This window comes from Kogia breviceps, chromosome 13 (assembly GCF_026419965.1).
Source record: "Kogia breviceps isolate mKogBre1 chromosome 13, mKogBre1 haplotype 1, whole genome shotgun sequence".
Lineage (NCBI taxonomy): Eukaryota > Metazoa > Chordata > Mammalia > Artiodactyla > Physeteridae > Kogia > Kogia breviceps.
In genome coordinates, this window is record NC_081322.1 from 11,500,014 (window position 1) to 11,514,690 (window position 14,677).

The 14,677-nt window shown below is 43.1% G+C and overlaps 1 protein-coding gene across 2 annotated transcripts in view; it reads right to left on the reverse strand.

Moving 5' to 3' along the window:
* The window catches only part of COL19A1 (collagen type XIX alpha 1 chain), a 363,734-nt gene that overhangs the window by 10,856 nt on the left and 338,201 nt on the right, over positions 1 to 14,677 (reverse strand). For both annotated transcript variants that reach the window (XM_067011389.1, XM_067011388.1), the window contains exons 48-49: positions 12,245 to 12,415; positions 10,485 to 10,551 (exon numbers count right to left, since the gene is read on the reverse strand). In XM_067011389.1, the coding sequence (XP_066867490.1) occupies positions 10,485 to 10,551; positions 12,245 to 12,415 (238 nt within the window). The remainder of the gene's footprint in view (positions 1 to 10,484; positions 10,552 to 12,244; positions 12,416 to 14,677) is intronic.

The following is a 14,677-nucleotide window of genomic DNA, read 5'->3' on the forward strand; positions in this document are numbered from 1 at the left end:
AGCAGACAACACCCTAGAGCAGGGGTCCGTGGCCCGTTAGGAACCGGGCCGCACAGCAGGAGGCGAGCGGCGGGCCAGCAAGTGAAGCTTCATCTGTATTTACGGCCGCTCCCCATGGCTCGCATAACCGCCTGAGCTCCGCCTCCTGTCAGATCAACTGCGGCATTAGATTCTCATAGGAGCGCGAACCCCACCGTGAACTGTGCATTCGAGCGATCTAGGTCGCGCGCTCCTTGTGAGAATCTAACGCCTGATGATCTGAGGTGGAGCCGAGGCGGTGATGCCAGCGCTGGGGAGTGGCTGCAAATACAGATTATCATTAGCAGAGAGGTTTGACTGCACAGGGACCATCATAAATCAACTGCTTGCAGACTCGTATCAAAACCCGATCTGTGAGTGGCAAGTGACAAGCTGCATCTTACGGAGTAGACTGGACATAAGCAACACACGTCGGGGGTCACTGTCCCCATCGCCCCCAGATGGGACCATCTAGTTGCAGGAAAACAAGCTCAGGGACCCCACTGATTCTGCATTATGGTGAGTTGTATAATTAGTTCATTACGTATTACAGTGTAATAATAGAAATAAAGTGAACAATAAATGTAATGCACTTGAATCATCCCCAAACCCTCCGCCCCGTCTGTGGAACCGGTCCCTGGTGCCAAAAAGGTTGGGGACCGCTGTCCTAGAGCCTAATTAACCTCTGGTAATGACCTGTGGAGAGAATTCAGGTTCATATTAAAAAATGGTTGTTATGATACATTTAAACCACTTTCCAGCAGTGTTGTGAATGTGCGTGTGGTGGTTTAAAATATGGTGACAAGGTCTTTGACACTCCCTTCCAAATGGCATTAGGTGGAGCCTAATCCCCCTATTCTGGAGTGTGGGCTGAACTTCCTTTCACTTCTAATGAATAGAAAAAAGGCAAGAGGGGACACTAAGTCATAAAAGCCTCATGGCTTCCTGGCTGCTTACTCTCTTAGATTCTCATTCTGGGGGGAAGCCAGCTGCCAACAGGGCAGCTGAAGAGACATGAAGAGGGCATGAAGAGACCCACATGGGAGTGAGCTGAAGCCACCTGCCAACAGCCACGTGAGTGAGCCTGGAGGTGGGTCTTCCCGCCCCAGCTGAGCCCTCAGAGGACGTCAGCTCTGGCTGACACCCTGAAAGCAACTTCATGACAGACGCTGAGACAGAACCACACAAGTAAGCGACCCTTTAAGTCCCTGACCCACAGAAAATGCGCGATAATAAACACTTTTGTTTGAAGCCACTAAAGTTTTGAGATATTTTCTTATGCAGCAATAGATAACTCATATGGTATGTGACACTTTATATCCTTGAACAAAACTGCATTATTGATAGGTTTATTTATTGAAAAGATGGTCACTGGCTTCATATTCATTATGATTTCATGGCACTGTTTAATTTCTATACTGGGCTAATACTTTGCTTTGTCAGAAACTAACTTATGCTTTTTAAAGAAAATGTTCTATTATATTTTATTTATTTATTCTATTTTATTTTATTTATTATTATTATTAATTAATTAATTAATTATTTTATTTATTTATTCTATTTTAAAGAAAATGTTCTATTATACACCCTCAATATTATTCTTTTTTCTTTTGGTTTGATTTCCAGTTAGTTCCATCATTCAGCCAAGGTTTTAGTAGGAAGGATGTCTCATTTGGCCAAAGGGACAAACGCAGCATTGGTGCCAAGCAGCGTGCGCCCAGGGAACGCCAACTGCAGACCGAGTGAAAGCAGCAAAGTCTCTACATTTCTGTGAACCTCGAGAAAACGCTGAAACTAAGAACACACAAGTTACAGGAAGTTGACAAACTATCCAGAACATTTAAAAATCTTTTGTCAGTGTTGAGTGATGTGACCTTTATGAACTGAATACGTCCTAAATCTTCTGAAGGACACATCACTGTCATCTGCCCTTTGTTCATCCACCAGGCTGCCTGGAGCCCAAGCCTGTTCATCTGGGTCCTAAAGACAAAGTCCAGGGAAGGGAGGCAGGACTGTGTAAGAGTTCTACCTTGGGTGAGCTCAGCTGTCTGGCCGTGAGCGTGTCCTACAAATGTCAGTGCTTAGGGTCAACAAAAAAGTGACTACATCGTAGGACATTGGTGCATTAATAACTCATAACATTTAAAGGGCCTGGAAAATGAACACCAAAAAATGTAAATATGAAAATATAAGTAAAAATTTTCACCCTAAAATTCCTAAACAAGCCATATTATTAACTAAATTAAATATTCTCTCTAAGCACGGCTTTGCATTGGGCCTTTAACATTTTCTGCATTAAGTACTCGTTCAGAAATCATGGAGAATTACTCAGCCAAAAAAGAAACCAAATTGAGTTATCCGTAGTGAGGTGGATGGACCTAGAGTCTGTCATACAGAGTGAAGTAAGTCAGAAAGAGAAAAACAAATACCGTATGCTAACACATATATATGGAATCTAGAAAAAAACCAGGTTCTGGAGAACCTAGGGGCAGGACAGTAATAAAGAGGCAGATGTAGAGAATGGACTTGAGGACAGGGGGAGGGGGAAGGGTAAGCTGGGACGAAGTGAGAGAGTGGCATGGACATACATACGCTACCAAATGTAAAACAGATAGCTAGTGGGAAGCAGCCGCATAGCACAGGGAGATCAGCTCGGTGCCTTGTGACCACCTAGAGGGGTGAGATAAGGAGGGTGGGAGGGAGATGCAAGACGGAGGGGATATGGGGATATATGAATACATATAGCTGATTCACTTCGTTATAAAGCAGAAACTAACACACCATTGTAAAGCAATTATACTCCAATAAAGATGTTAAAAAAAAATCATGGAGAGAGCAGAGAGAGATAATCATTTCAATATTCAATAAGAACTATTATCCATGTTTTTATAAGCGCTGTGCACTATAAAGATTAACTGCCAATAAGCTTTATTTTATGACTAGAAATCTGTTATATAATTATTCTCAGAATTACTTTTTTGAATACTCAAATGTACGGTTACACTTATTATTGTAGAATTCTTAGTTATTAATCCCACATAGACTGTTGTTCAGTTAACTTTCATCTCAAAAGCATTTTCAATATTTTGCCACTATATGGAATTAATTTTGCTAGTCATTAATGCAAATTCACTCCAAGTCCATGATAAATACAATGTATCATGGATTCTGTATTTAAACTTGCTTGTTTTGTTTATCTTTTACATAGCTCATATTTAACAAATCTAATATATACATAACTAGATGTAAAATAGAAAACTGGAGGAAGGCATATCCTTGCCACGACAAAAAAAAGTAACCACATTTTTTTCTTTTCACATATTTTCTTTAAAAAGCAAATTCAAATGATTTCACTTGTAAAACAAACAATTTTTCAAAGATATAGCTAGTAAGTGGTAAGAAATGACCCTTTCATGTGAAAAATTCAGCATAGGTTTGGTGCAGACAAATCTTCTAGAAAAATGTTTTACTGATTAAATTAGTGTTTATTCTGCAACTAAGAACCAAATGAGAGTAACATATTAGCATCTATAGCTGCCAGTTAGAAAAAACAAGGGCCAAATCATATAGACCTTGTGAAGAATTACCTCAATTTTCTCCAGTCTCTTTGCTCAGTTTAATTCATTTAGTTGAACTTTAAAGACACTTTTCCCTTAAACAGGATGTGTATGTTTTACAAATTTTTTTTTCTTTTGCATTTTATGTTGGTGAGTTTTATGAAACTGCTGTGGCTTTTTTTTTTTATTATTTTTTTGTGGTACGCGGGCCTCTCACTGCTGTGGCCTCTCCCGTTGCGGAGCACAGGCTCCGGACGCTCAGGCTCAGCAGCCATGGCTCACGGGCCCAGCCGCTCCGCGGCACGTGGGATCCTCCCGGACCGGGGCACGAACCCGTGCCCCCTGCATCAGCAGGCGGACTCTCAACCACTGTGCCACCGGGGAAGCCCCAAATTTTTGATAAAGAGCAAATTACTACTGAGTAAAACCTATTTTTCAATGGGCTTTCAATAAAAATTTTGTTTAAAAAAATGTAGGTCCCTACACTGTTTAGGAAATAAAACCAAAATTCTTTTCAAATAGAATCATTAAGGGAAAAGCCCCAACAAATGTGGAGTATTAGCTGTAATTAACAAAACAGTAATCACCCTACACTCACATTCTGAAATCACAAAGCAAGCCGAATGGAAACATGCCGGTACCCACAGGACCAGAATCTCTGATGCGGATTGACTGACAGTGATGATGAAGGCGAATGAAGGTCTGATGAGTCATCCCTAAGAGTGACATTAAGTCACCGGCTTTCCAGTAAAACTTTTTATTACCTGACTTCCCACCTGGGCCATGTTTGGTTGATGTTACTACATTTGTTTCCAGTAACAACAGATAAAACAAATTTGCAATTAATAGATATAGTTTTGCAAATCATCACATTGAATTTAGATAGAATATCTTTACATTACATTGTAAACTGGGTGTTTTATAAAAAAATATGAAATTCAGTGATCACAGTTTGAAACTGCATATTATTTGTTGCTTTGCACTTAAAAGATAGATATATGTTTCAGTACAATTTTTCTTAATTTGAAACGTACCTCTTTGTATATCTTCAATGTCTAAACACAAATATTCATAGCACTAGTTTTTCCTCTTTAATGTAGGAATTGAATTTGTAAGTAATTTGCTTTGGGTGCTTTTAAATATTTTTAGCAAAACAGAAAGTTCTTTTTAATAATTACTTCTAGCTGTAAATTATCTAGCTTTAAGATACACTCAAAAACAGTTATTTAGCATAGGGTAATTACCTCCTCTGAACCATACTCCAATGCTCTATAATTTTAAATAATATGTTTCTGAGCTGGTAAATAAATTGTAAAGACTTGTATTCTTAATTGCACTTCCTCTGTTTTCAGGGATCTTTGGTCAATTAAACTGTTTTTGGCTATGCTTTCTAATGAGGCAGGAAATTGAAGAGTTTGGATAGGAGCTTGCATAAACCAAACTCACACAGGCCATCTGCCAAGGCAAACCCGTAGCAGTCATTCTAACAAACGACACCAATGGCTGGCCTTCCTCGGAGAATGGGCTTGTTAATATCATGCAGACATTAATATTAATGTGATAATAAAGTACATTATACGGAGAAGGAAGGATGTCATGTGACCCATGTCTACCTTCTATTTCACAGAATTTGTAAATATTTTCAAAGAGAGAAATTCACTTTTTTCTCCTAATGCCCCTTCAAATGTTTAATTGCCCATTTTCTTGGTATAGTTTCAACTTATTTCCTTTTGTTACCCCCTTACGGAAAACAGAGAGTAGTTAATGAGTATTTCCCTTGGGAAATCAGTCATCTACTTGATAATATTGTTACCTCTTAGCCTTCAGGTTAAATCACTTTTACTCATAGGCTTGGTAATCTGTTCTGTAAATCGCTTTTTGGTTCCAATGTTCCGGGGTTTTTCCATACATCTCTTAAATGTGGAAGCAAAAATTAGATACAGTTATCTCTTAACGGGCAAAAATATCAGAAGAGTAATTTCCTTTCCTGCCTTGAGAATGATTTTCTAGTTTCGTTCTAACTGGTAATTCAACAGCGTCTTTGGTGGCTTCACATTCATTTCGTGGCACATCATGGTCCAGGGGTTGTTATTGCTACGTTTAACCCTGGCTCAATTCTTCGTCACCTTTGTTGCTTTGAAATGTTATTATGAGTAAGGATGGTAGATTGAACACATGCATCTGCTTTAACTCTTGCCTGAATCACTGCAAAACAATGGTAAGTTACTTTTAAAGGCATAAAACCACAAGAATGGGAGAATGTGACAGGAGAGGACATTAACCTTTGGAGGCTGAGAACCAGGTGGCAGAGTGTGGATGACTGAGACTCAAGAAAACCAAATCTTTACACCAGGAGCTGAGAAACGGCCTGTGTTAAATCACAAAATCCTTAAAACGGTCAGGAGTTACATCTGGAAGTGGGGCTGAAGGAGGGGAACTAAGATAAGGGGGGCTGGATGAAAGCCTGTTTAAGAAACGATCTCAGAAATCCCTTTCTCCGCTCTGCGTAGCTGGCGATTTGCCCCTTCCTAATCCCGGCAAAAGGCGGCAGGTTTATCATCTGAAAAGGGTAAATAGGCCATCTCTGCACTGGGGACCCCAGACTGTGTTGAGACTCAGGCTTCCCTACTGAAAACAAGGAGAAGAAATGGGCATTGCCTTCTTGGAGCTGAGGCCACCACTGCCCTATCCTCCTACCTGGCTCCCCAAATGCTGGCAACCCGGCAGGAAATGCAAGTGTTTCCTTTGGGGAATCTGACCAGAATACAAGGAAAGACTTCAAGACAGTGAAGTTGAGGGTCCCTTAATTAAAAAAACAAAAAAACAAAAAAACAAAAAACCAGCCAGATTATCCTACAGTAAAGCTCATGGTTGGCAAGGCCACCATTCACTACTAAATTTCCAGCAGTTTTTTAGAACCCATGCTTTTTTTTTTTTTTTTTTTTTGCTGTACGCGGGCCTCTCACTGCCGCGGCCTCTCCTGTTGCGGAGCACAGGCTCCGGACGCGCAGGCCCAGCGGCCACGGCTCACGGGCCCAGCTGCTCCGCGGCACGTGGGATCCTCCCGGACCGGGGCACGAACCCGCGTCCCCTGCATCGGCAGGCGGACTCTCAACCACTGCGCCACCCATGCTTTTGTATGAGCACATGGCCAAGGATGACTGGCACTGAGGAAACCCTCTAAGCTGAAGATAGACCCAAACAAACAGAAAGAAGCAGATTGGAAGAGATAGAGACTATGTATGATGTGGAAACTATTTTTAAAAACTATCTACGTCTCCAATGATGTGTATCCATGAGAAGGCTGTACATATACAAATATGTGTATACAAATACATATATAAATTAATATCTTCATTGTAGAGATGTTGCATCCTGGAAACAAGAGGACAGGATAATACATATCACACATATGTGGATGAAATTATGTATGAAAAATGGAGAAAACATAGGTGAGGGGCTTTCCTGGCCCTGGCAATCTAGAGGCAGAAGCATTGCTCAGGGACACAGCCCCAGTCCTCCCACAGATGTGGGTATGGCCTTGTCACTTCCAAGTTTGTCACAAGAACCCAGAGGGCCAGACGTTTGTCCACATGCCTGCCCAGGTTGGTAAATCCTGCCTGCAGGGTGATATAAACCCCCAAATATAATAGGGTGGTGGGTGTCACAGCAAGAATTAAGCTTCTCAGATCTGGCAAGACCCTCATTTGTATGGGCAGCTGCAGAGCCGTCATAAAACAAAAAGGGGCTAAGCTGAGACGCACAGCTTCTGTCCCCTTTCTGTGTGGCCACCTTGCGTGCACAAGGATTGGAGCTCTTGGCCAATCAAATCAAGAATCGAACGCAACTTTAGATTGGGTGTGTGTCTGTGCGTTGAATCTGCCGGAAACCCAGACGTGGGATGGGTGGAGAACCATCTTCTTCCCCCATGCGGGGCTTGGGACGGGGCATCAGGATGTTGCAAGAGGGCTCGGTGGCCTGGGGGACAGTCCAAAGGGTGCGATCTGCGGGAGTGCTATGTCAGCGGGGCCACCTGGGAATCCCCAAAGGGTTGGAAGCCTCCACGAGGAGAGCCTGAGTTGTGGGGCCTGGCCTAGGGCTTTGCTATGGTCTGGATGTCGGGGATGATGACGCGGGGGGAGCAGGGCGCCCCTGGGCCCCGCAGACGACCCACAGCTGCTGAGCAGAGAGGATCTCTCTCGAGGCTGAGGACTTGCAGGGGTGAGTGGAGCAGAGGTGATCGGCCGCCACGGACACAGCTCTCTGTGAAGTGGTTCAGCCAGAGCGAGGCAGACGGGGGCTGCTCTGCTGGAGCCCCGACCTGTTTTAACACGTGAGAATTCACCTTGGCTTTTACGGAGAAAGCTTTCTGAAAAGGAGAACTGTGACCTTGGAGCCCTAAGATTTGTGAAAATGGAGGGTGTTGTTCTTCTCTTTTATAAATGTTCAGCGGCAACAGAAAAGGTGACTTTGAACTGGAAGATGACACGGACTGAACTGAGATATTCTTGGGACAAATGAACTAAAGTGCCGAATAACTAAATCCTGGGTTCCAGGTACAACTTTGTTCAGGAGAAGACAGTTTTGTAGGGCTGGGGCCAACAGAGATTAAAAGAGAAGGGGGGGATCCCATGTGGAGTCTCCGCATCTGGAAGTCTCAGGAAAAAAATTTGCTTTGGGGCCACTTGAGAATATTGTCTTGATGCCAAGACATCTGGGGCCTCTGTGGGGGGCGCTGGCCACTCTACTGGGTCTCACCAGGCTGGGAGAGACTGGGAGAGACTGGGAGAGACTGGGAGAGGGGGTGGGACAGATGGGTGGTGAGTGGCCCAGCTTCCGTGACCTCCGTCCTCAGGAGGCCGACAGCCCTTCCTGGGAGGACCCTCCTGGTGGCCTGAGAGGGCAGTGTGGAGCCTCCCCTGCAGAGGGGGCCACATCTCCTCCCCTGCTGGGCAGGCCACCAGGGCTCTGCCTTTATCCAGTGTCCCCGGGACTTGCAACGCGGGCACCTCCTGTATCTCCACACGTCACGTTTTTCTGAGAGTGCCTGGCTATATTTTCTGACCTCCTTAAGCAGCCTTTAAAAACTTAGACTAATTAACTAGGGAACTATTTACTCTGTGTTTTTATGTAAAGTATTTTAAGAAAGTGAAGCTCCACGTTAAAGCTGCCTGAGATAAGAGATCACGGACATGATAAAAGGAGATTCTGAAATGTAAGGGCAAAATTAAAATTACAAAGAGAAAACCGGTAGCTCAAAAAAAAAAAAAAAAGAGCAGACAATTGTATTAATAAACTATCATGTCAGAGCAAGGTAAAGATACTTCGCAGAGATCAATGTGAAGTGAAACCAACAGCATGAATTCATGACCTTTGAAAAAAACAGTTTTTTCTGTTTTGTCACTGAAGCTACCAAAATTCCCTGGGCTAATCTGTTCTCTCTCTCTAATGCTCACGTGAAATAAGATAATGTGCCCTCAAGCACCGAGGTTTTGGTCTGTAAATCTAACTACTGCTTAAAATATTCAGGGCTTCCTGGAGAGAGGCTAGCTCCATGTTGGCAGTGAAAGATTTAAGAGAAATTGGGGCATTTTGTAATCTTACTGTTTGCAAATTCAACAACGCATTTTTAGCTTAGCGAAGGAAGGATGCTTTGCAAAAGAAGCGGGAACCACGAGCCAATGGAGATTTATTTTCTCAAGACAAATAATTCCCACCTTATAAGCTCACAGCTGAGGGACGTGATCTTGAGTTTAGCAAACCCTTTGATTAATCATGCAATATCCTTGTGACTAAATGAAGAAATGTAGAGTGGATTTTAAGACAACTATATGGATTCAGAACTCGCTAATCCCATAGATTAATAGATGATTTACGAGTGAGCGGTAGGAATGCACTGGCATTTAGACCTAACCCTCCTTACTCATCATTTCTAGCAACAGTTAGAACGATGACATGCCTAGAAAATTTAGAGATGACACAAAGTTATGAGGGTCAGCCAACCTGCCCTGTGAGACAAGATTCCAAAAGATATTTTCAGGTGAGAATGATGTTGGCACACCAATCACTTGAAATTGAATAAGAAGAAACATAAAACCACACACTTAACGTTGTAAAAATGAACGCAGTGCATAATGAGAAACCCGATTTTTTTTTTTTTTTTTTGTGGTACGCGGGCCTCTCACTGTTGTGGCCTCTCCCATTATGGAGCACAGGCCCTGGACGCGCAGGCCCAGTGGCCATGGCTCACGGGCCCAGCCGCTCCGTGGCATGTGGGATCTTCCCGGACCGGGGCACGAACCCGCGTCCCCTGCATCGGCAGGTGGACCCTCAACCACTGCATCACCAGGGAAGCCCAAACCCCTGATTTTTAAAAGTTCATATAAGGAACATAGAGGGTCGTTAGTTAATTGAAAACTCAAAATGAATCGACAGTGTGATATGGAGACTTTTTTTTAAGGAATGCTATCTTAGGCTGCATTATTAAAGTATCTACATCAGGCGTCAGAAAACTTTCTCTGCGAAGGGTCATGTAGTACATATTTAAGGATTTACAGGCTATATGGTCCCTGTCACATACTCAGTCCTCCTGTCTAGCATGAAAGCAACCAGAGAAAATACATAAAGGAAGGAGTAGGACTGCACTCCAATGAAACTCTATTTGTGGACACAGATTTGAATTTCTGATCGTTTCCCATGTCATGCAATATTATTTTGATTTTAAAAAACCATTTAGAAATGTATTCTCTCCCCTCACCTTGCCCCCCCCACCCCCAAAAGGAAACATGATTCTTAGCTTGCTGCAGCTGCACTACCATCTTTGGAGAACGTTGCTGGAGGGACTCCCTACAGCTGAGGGGAGGGGGGAAGGGGGGAAAACTTCAGAAATGTGTATTATGCAAATCTCACCTTCAAAAATCCTCAGAACCTCTTGATTAATGTACTTCTTTATTTCTTCAAATGAAACCACATCAGCCTAAAGAGGGAAAGAAGGCCTGTTAATGCAGAACCTAGCACACGTGAATAAAGAACAGAAATGCTGGGTTGGCGTGCATGCTTGAAACATCTGTAGAGATCCATCAATCAAGCAAAATACTTTTGGCAATTGACCCCATTAGGCAATAAATATCTTTTGTTTTGATCAAACGCTGGGAAGAAGTGCATAACTATAGTGCTTTAAAAGCTGTGGGCCGGCACCAAAACCAGCGATATGGACACACTTCCTATTAGGTTTCACACGATTAGGAAAGACATTTCCTATTACTTCATTTTCTGAAGTAACTTAAACCAGTGTTATGATGGGACCACCCCAGGCACATTTTTAACCTGTAACTAATCCCTGGACACTGGTAAAGTCAATATCTAACTGATTTTATTATGTTATCTTCAAAGGAAGAGAACTCCAAGTACGGTGAATGATTCGTTAACACGTTTTGTTCATGGGATAAAACTTACGAAGTCTTACCCATTTCATGGTTAAGTTTCTTTGTAATCTGCGCATTGTAAGCATACTTGTATTACGCAGTTTTCTTTCCTTAATAGAAAATGCTGCAGGATCTGGTAAAGCGGAGTAGGTAAATGACGCCAGTTGAATTTTTAACCCCTTGACAAATAAATCTACATAAATTCGACAAAGAACCTAACATTTATAATGGTATCTCACATTTATAACAGTAACGTTTTACTATAATACCTTGACGTTTTTAAAAGGGAGCTATTATTTTTCATGATGGTTAGGGTCTCAAAGTATGTTGTTACTCTTCTTTGTATTTGGTGGTTACTATCCAGGGGTATATGTGTGGCATTAAAGACGATATGATGGGCTCATAAAGTGATGACTTCTGTAGGACAGAACAGTTCCAATGTCAATATTTTATTTTCACTGTTTATGGGGCAAATGGACTTGAATGAAGGCATCTAATACCACGTACTGACACAGCACTGAGAGCTCACTGTATAGGCTTTATTCAAGCAGAGAGCAGGGAGAGTGGGTAAACTCAAGAATATGGTGGGAATGCCCAATTCGGCCCAATCTCTGGAACTGGCTGATTATCTGAGGACGGCATGTCCTTAAGCCCCTGGCCTCACGCTAGGGCTCCCCTTTCCTCCTGATGTGGATATTTTCAGATCCGGCTCCTCTGCGGAATGGCCATCCACCAGCCTCCTGAGGCTGCTCAAAAAGACATGGGCTTCCTTAGCCAAACACTCTTTCTTGGCCTAACAGGTTTCCACTTCAAAGCACCATCCAGGGCAGTTCTGTTGTTCTGATAGTCAACCAAATGCAGTGTTAACATGAAGCAGATGTGCGTCTTCTGCGTCGCGTAAGGGGACGTGAGGGATAGTATTGAAGAGCGTGGGCTTGGAGTCGGTCAGGCCTGGGTCTGACCCACTAGATAACGGTGACGTTGGACAGGTCGGCGCTCGGCTTCTGCATTCGTCGAGGTGGATGCACAGGTCACCTGTCCTCCCAGGTTAGCTGTGAGGATCTACTGAGGGACGTTTAGTGACTACTAAGAGGGGCAGCCCACACGTAACTTGAAATAAATGACACTATTGCCACCCTTGGAGAGGCCAGCTTAGGTTCATTATATTAATCTCGAAAGGTTTATGACCGCTCTTGTAAAAGGGACACGTGGTCAGTCCCAGCCAAGAGTTCCTCGCCCACTTACCGGGGAGCCGGGGAGGCCTGGGTGGCCTGGAAGGCCTTGGTGCCCCGGGGATCCCGGGGAGCCCTTATTTCCTGGGGGCCCCATAGGACCTATGGCTCCCTTTATGCCTGGAAGGCCTGGTTTTCCGCGTTCGCCTTGTGGGCCTCTGTCTCCCGGAATTCCCTGATCACCCTGTAAAGGAAAAAAAAAAAATGAATAAGAATGATCTCTTCTGGAACCACGTTAGCTGTGGTTGAAAGCAGAGGTTCTGGATTCATGCTGGCACGTACTAGCTGTGAGGCCTGGGGCAAGTGAATTGAACTCGCTCCACCCTGCTTCCTCTCCCTAAAGTGGGGTTAAGAGTATCCACTGACCAGGCGATGCTGAGAAGTGAGCTAACTCAGGTAAAGTGCCTAGAACGAGCCGACACGTGGAAAGCACTCAGTACAAAGTTAGTGACGATGTTACTTGTACCCGGGTGCCAGTCTAGAATGATGACACTTTTGAAAGTCAACAGCGGCTGTCACTTCAGGCCTGGGTCTCCTTTTCAATAAGGAAGGAAGATTTCATCACTGAACGTTTTCACTCGGAAAAGCTTCAGGACACTCAAAATCTCTCCTTAATCGTGTGTTTTTCCTTTTTTCTGCTTTTTCCCGTATGTTTGGTCTTTAATAGTTTCTATGGGTTGGTTTCTGTGCTTGTGTTTCACACGCACACGCGTGTATGTGTGTGTGTGAGTGTATGCGTGTGCAGTGTGTCTTAAAGACTCAGGAAGGTGAGAAAGGGAGCCTCTGGGAAGGTTCAAAGTAGGTGACTGAGGTGGAGAATCATCACTGAGGTCATTCATTCAATAATGTAAATAAACTCTAAGAGAATTCATTGATTAAGATGCCATAATAAATTAGATGTGCCTGAATCTGAGAAGAAGTTTCTTTAATGGAGACTTTGATCCTGCAAGGTGTCTACTACTGTATGTGTTTGTGCATGAGAGTATGAAAGAGGGAGGGGGTGAGAGAGAGGGAGAGAGGGAGAATATGGATGAAAGAATACGTGTGTGGGGCTTCCCTGGTGGCGCAGTGGTTGAGAGTCCGCCTGCCGATGCAGGGGACGCGGGTTCGTGCCCCGGTCCGGGAAGATCCCACGTGCCGCGGAGCGGCTGGGCCCGTGAGCCATGGCCGCTGAGCCTGCGCGTCCGGAGCCTGTGCTCCGCAACGGGAGAGGCCACAACAGTGAGAGGCCCGCGTACCACAAAAAAAAAAAAAAAAAAAAAAAAAAAGAATACGTGTGTGTGTGTTAGCAGGTGTTTCAGTACCATATTTCAAATATTCAGTTCCACAGTTCCAGGAGGTGATGTTCACCCTGAATATGAAAGAATGGTGCACTGACCTGCCCCGTATTTCACTGTATTATTCTTTTATTTGTGACTATTCTGCAGAAGTCCAAACTCTATTTCTCCTGATTTAAAAAATAATAAAAATGAACGAACAATTACAAAGATCTATTTGATCACAAATGAAGAGATACAGAAAGAAGCCATGTAGAAAGAAGAAAAACAGTTGGACCTAACTTCAATTCTACTGTCTTGGTTATAAAAATATGTCTCATACAAGTATATCAACCCAGCTTGCATGTGGAGAAATATCGGAGATGAGTACGATTTAAAAAAAAAAGAAATAAAAGAACTACTATCACACTTTGAGCATGTGCAAAATAAACACGATTAAAATTATTTATAGTTTAGGTGCACGGATGTTCATTACAGTAAGGTTTTTTATCATGAAAATTAGAAAGAACCTAAATACCCAGGAAAAGGGGGCAAGGTATTTTCCAAATACCTTGAAAAAGGTATATCCAAACAGTGGAATAACATATAGCCACTAAAATGTCCATGTGGATCTAGATTTACTGACCTGGAAAGATGGTCGTCATATATTAGGTGAAAGAATTCACTTACAAAACAGTATGAAGCAATTTTTTGAAAAGTATGTATTCACTTGTACTGATGCATTTAGCAAATGTGTATATGATGTATAACAGTGAGATGGAAATATGTCCAAAATATCTATAGTGCTTATCTCTGTGTAGTGGGATAAGGTAGGCTTTTTTTTCATTTTTCTTTATATTATCTCTATTTTTGTGTTTCCTTCAGTTAGCATGGATTATTTGGGTAATAAGTAAACTAGACACCAGTACACAAGAACGTGTGTGCAGGTGCGCGCGCGCACGCGCACACACACGCGCGCGGGAAGCCCTCGCTAGAACCCCTCTGAGTAACGATGCTCAAGGAACCTGTTGCCATGGAAGGAATCCAATTCCAGCAGAAAATGCTAAGGTTCCTTAGAGAAAAGAATGGGAAGCTGCAACAATGACCTCAACAAGCAAAACAATGAAAATGAAAGTGTACGCCGTCACTGGCATTACTAGTAGCTCTATATGTTCATTTCCCCTTTGTCT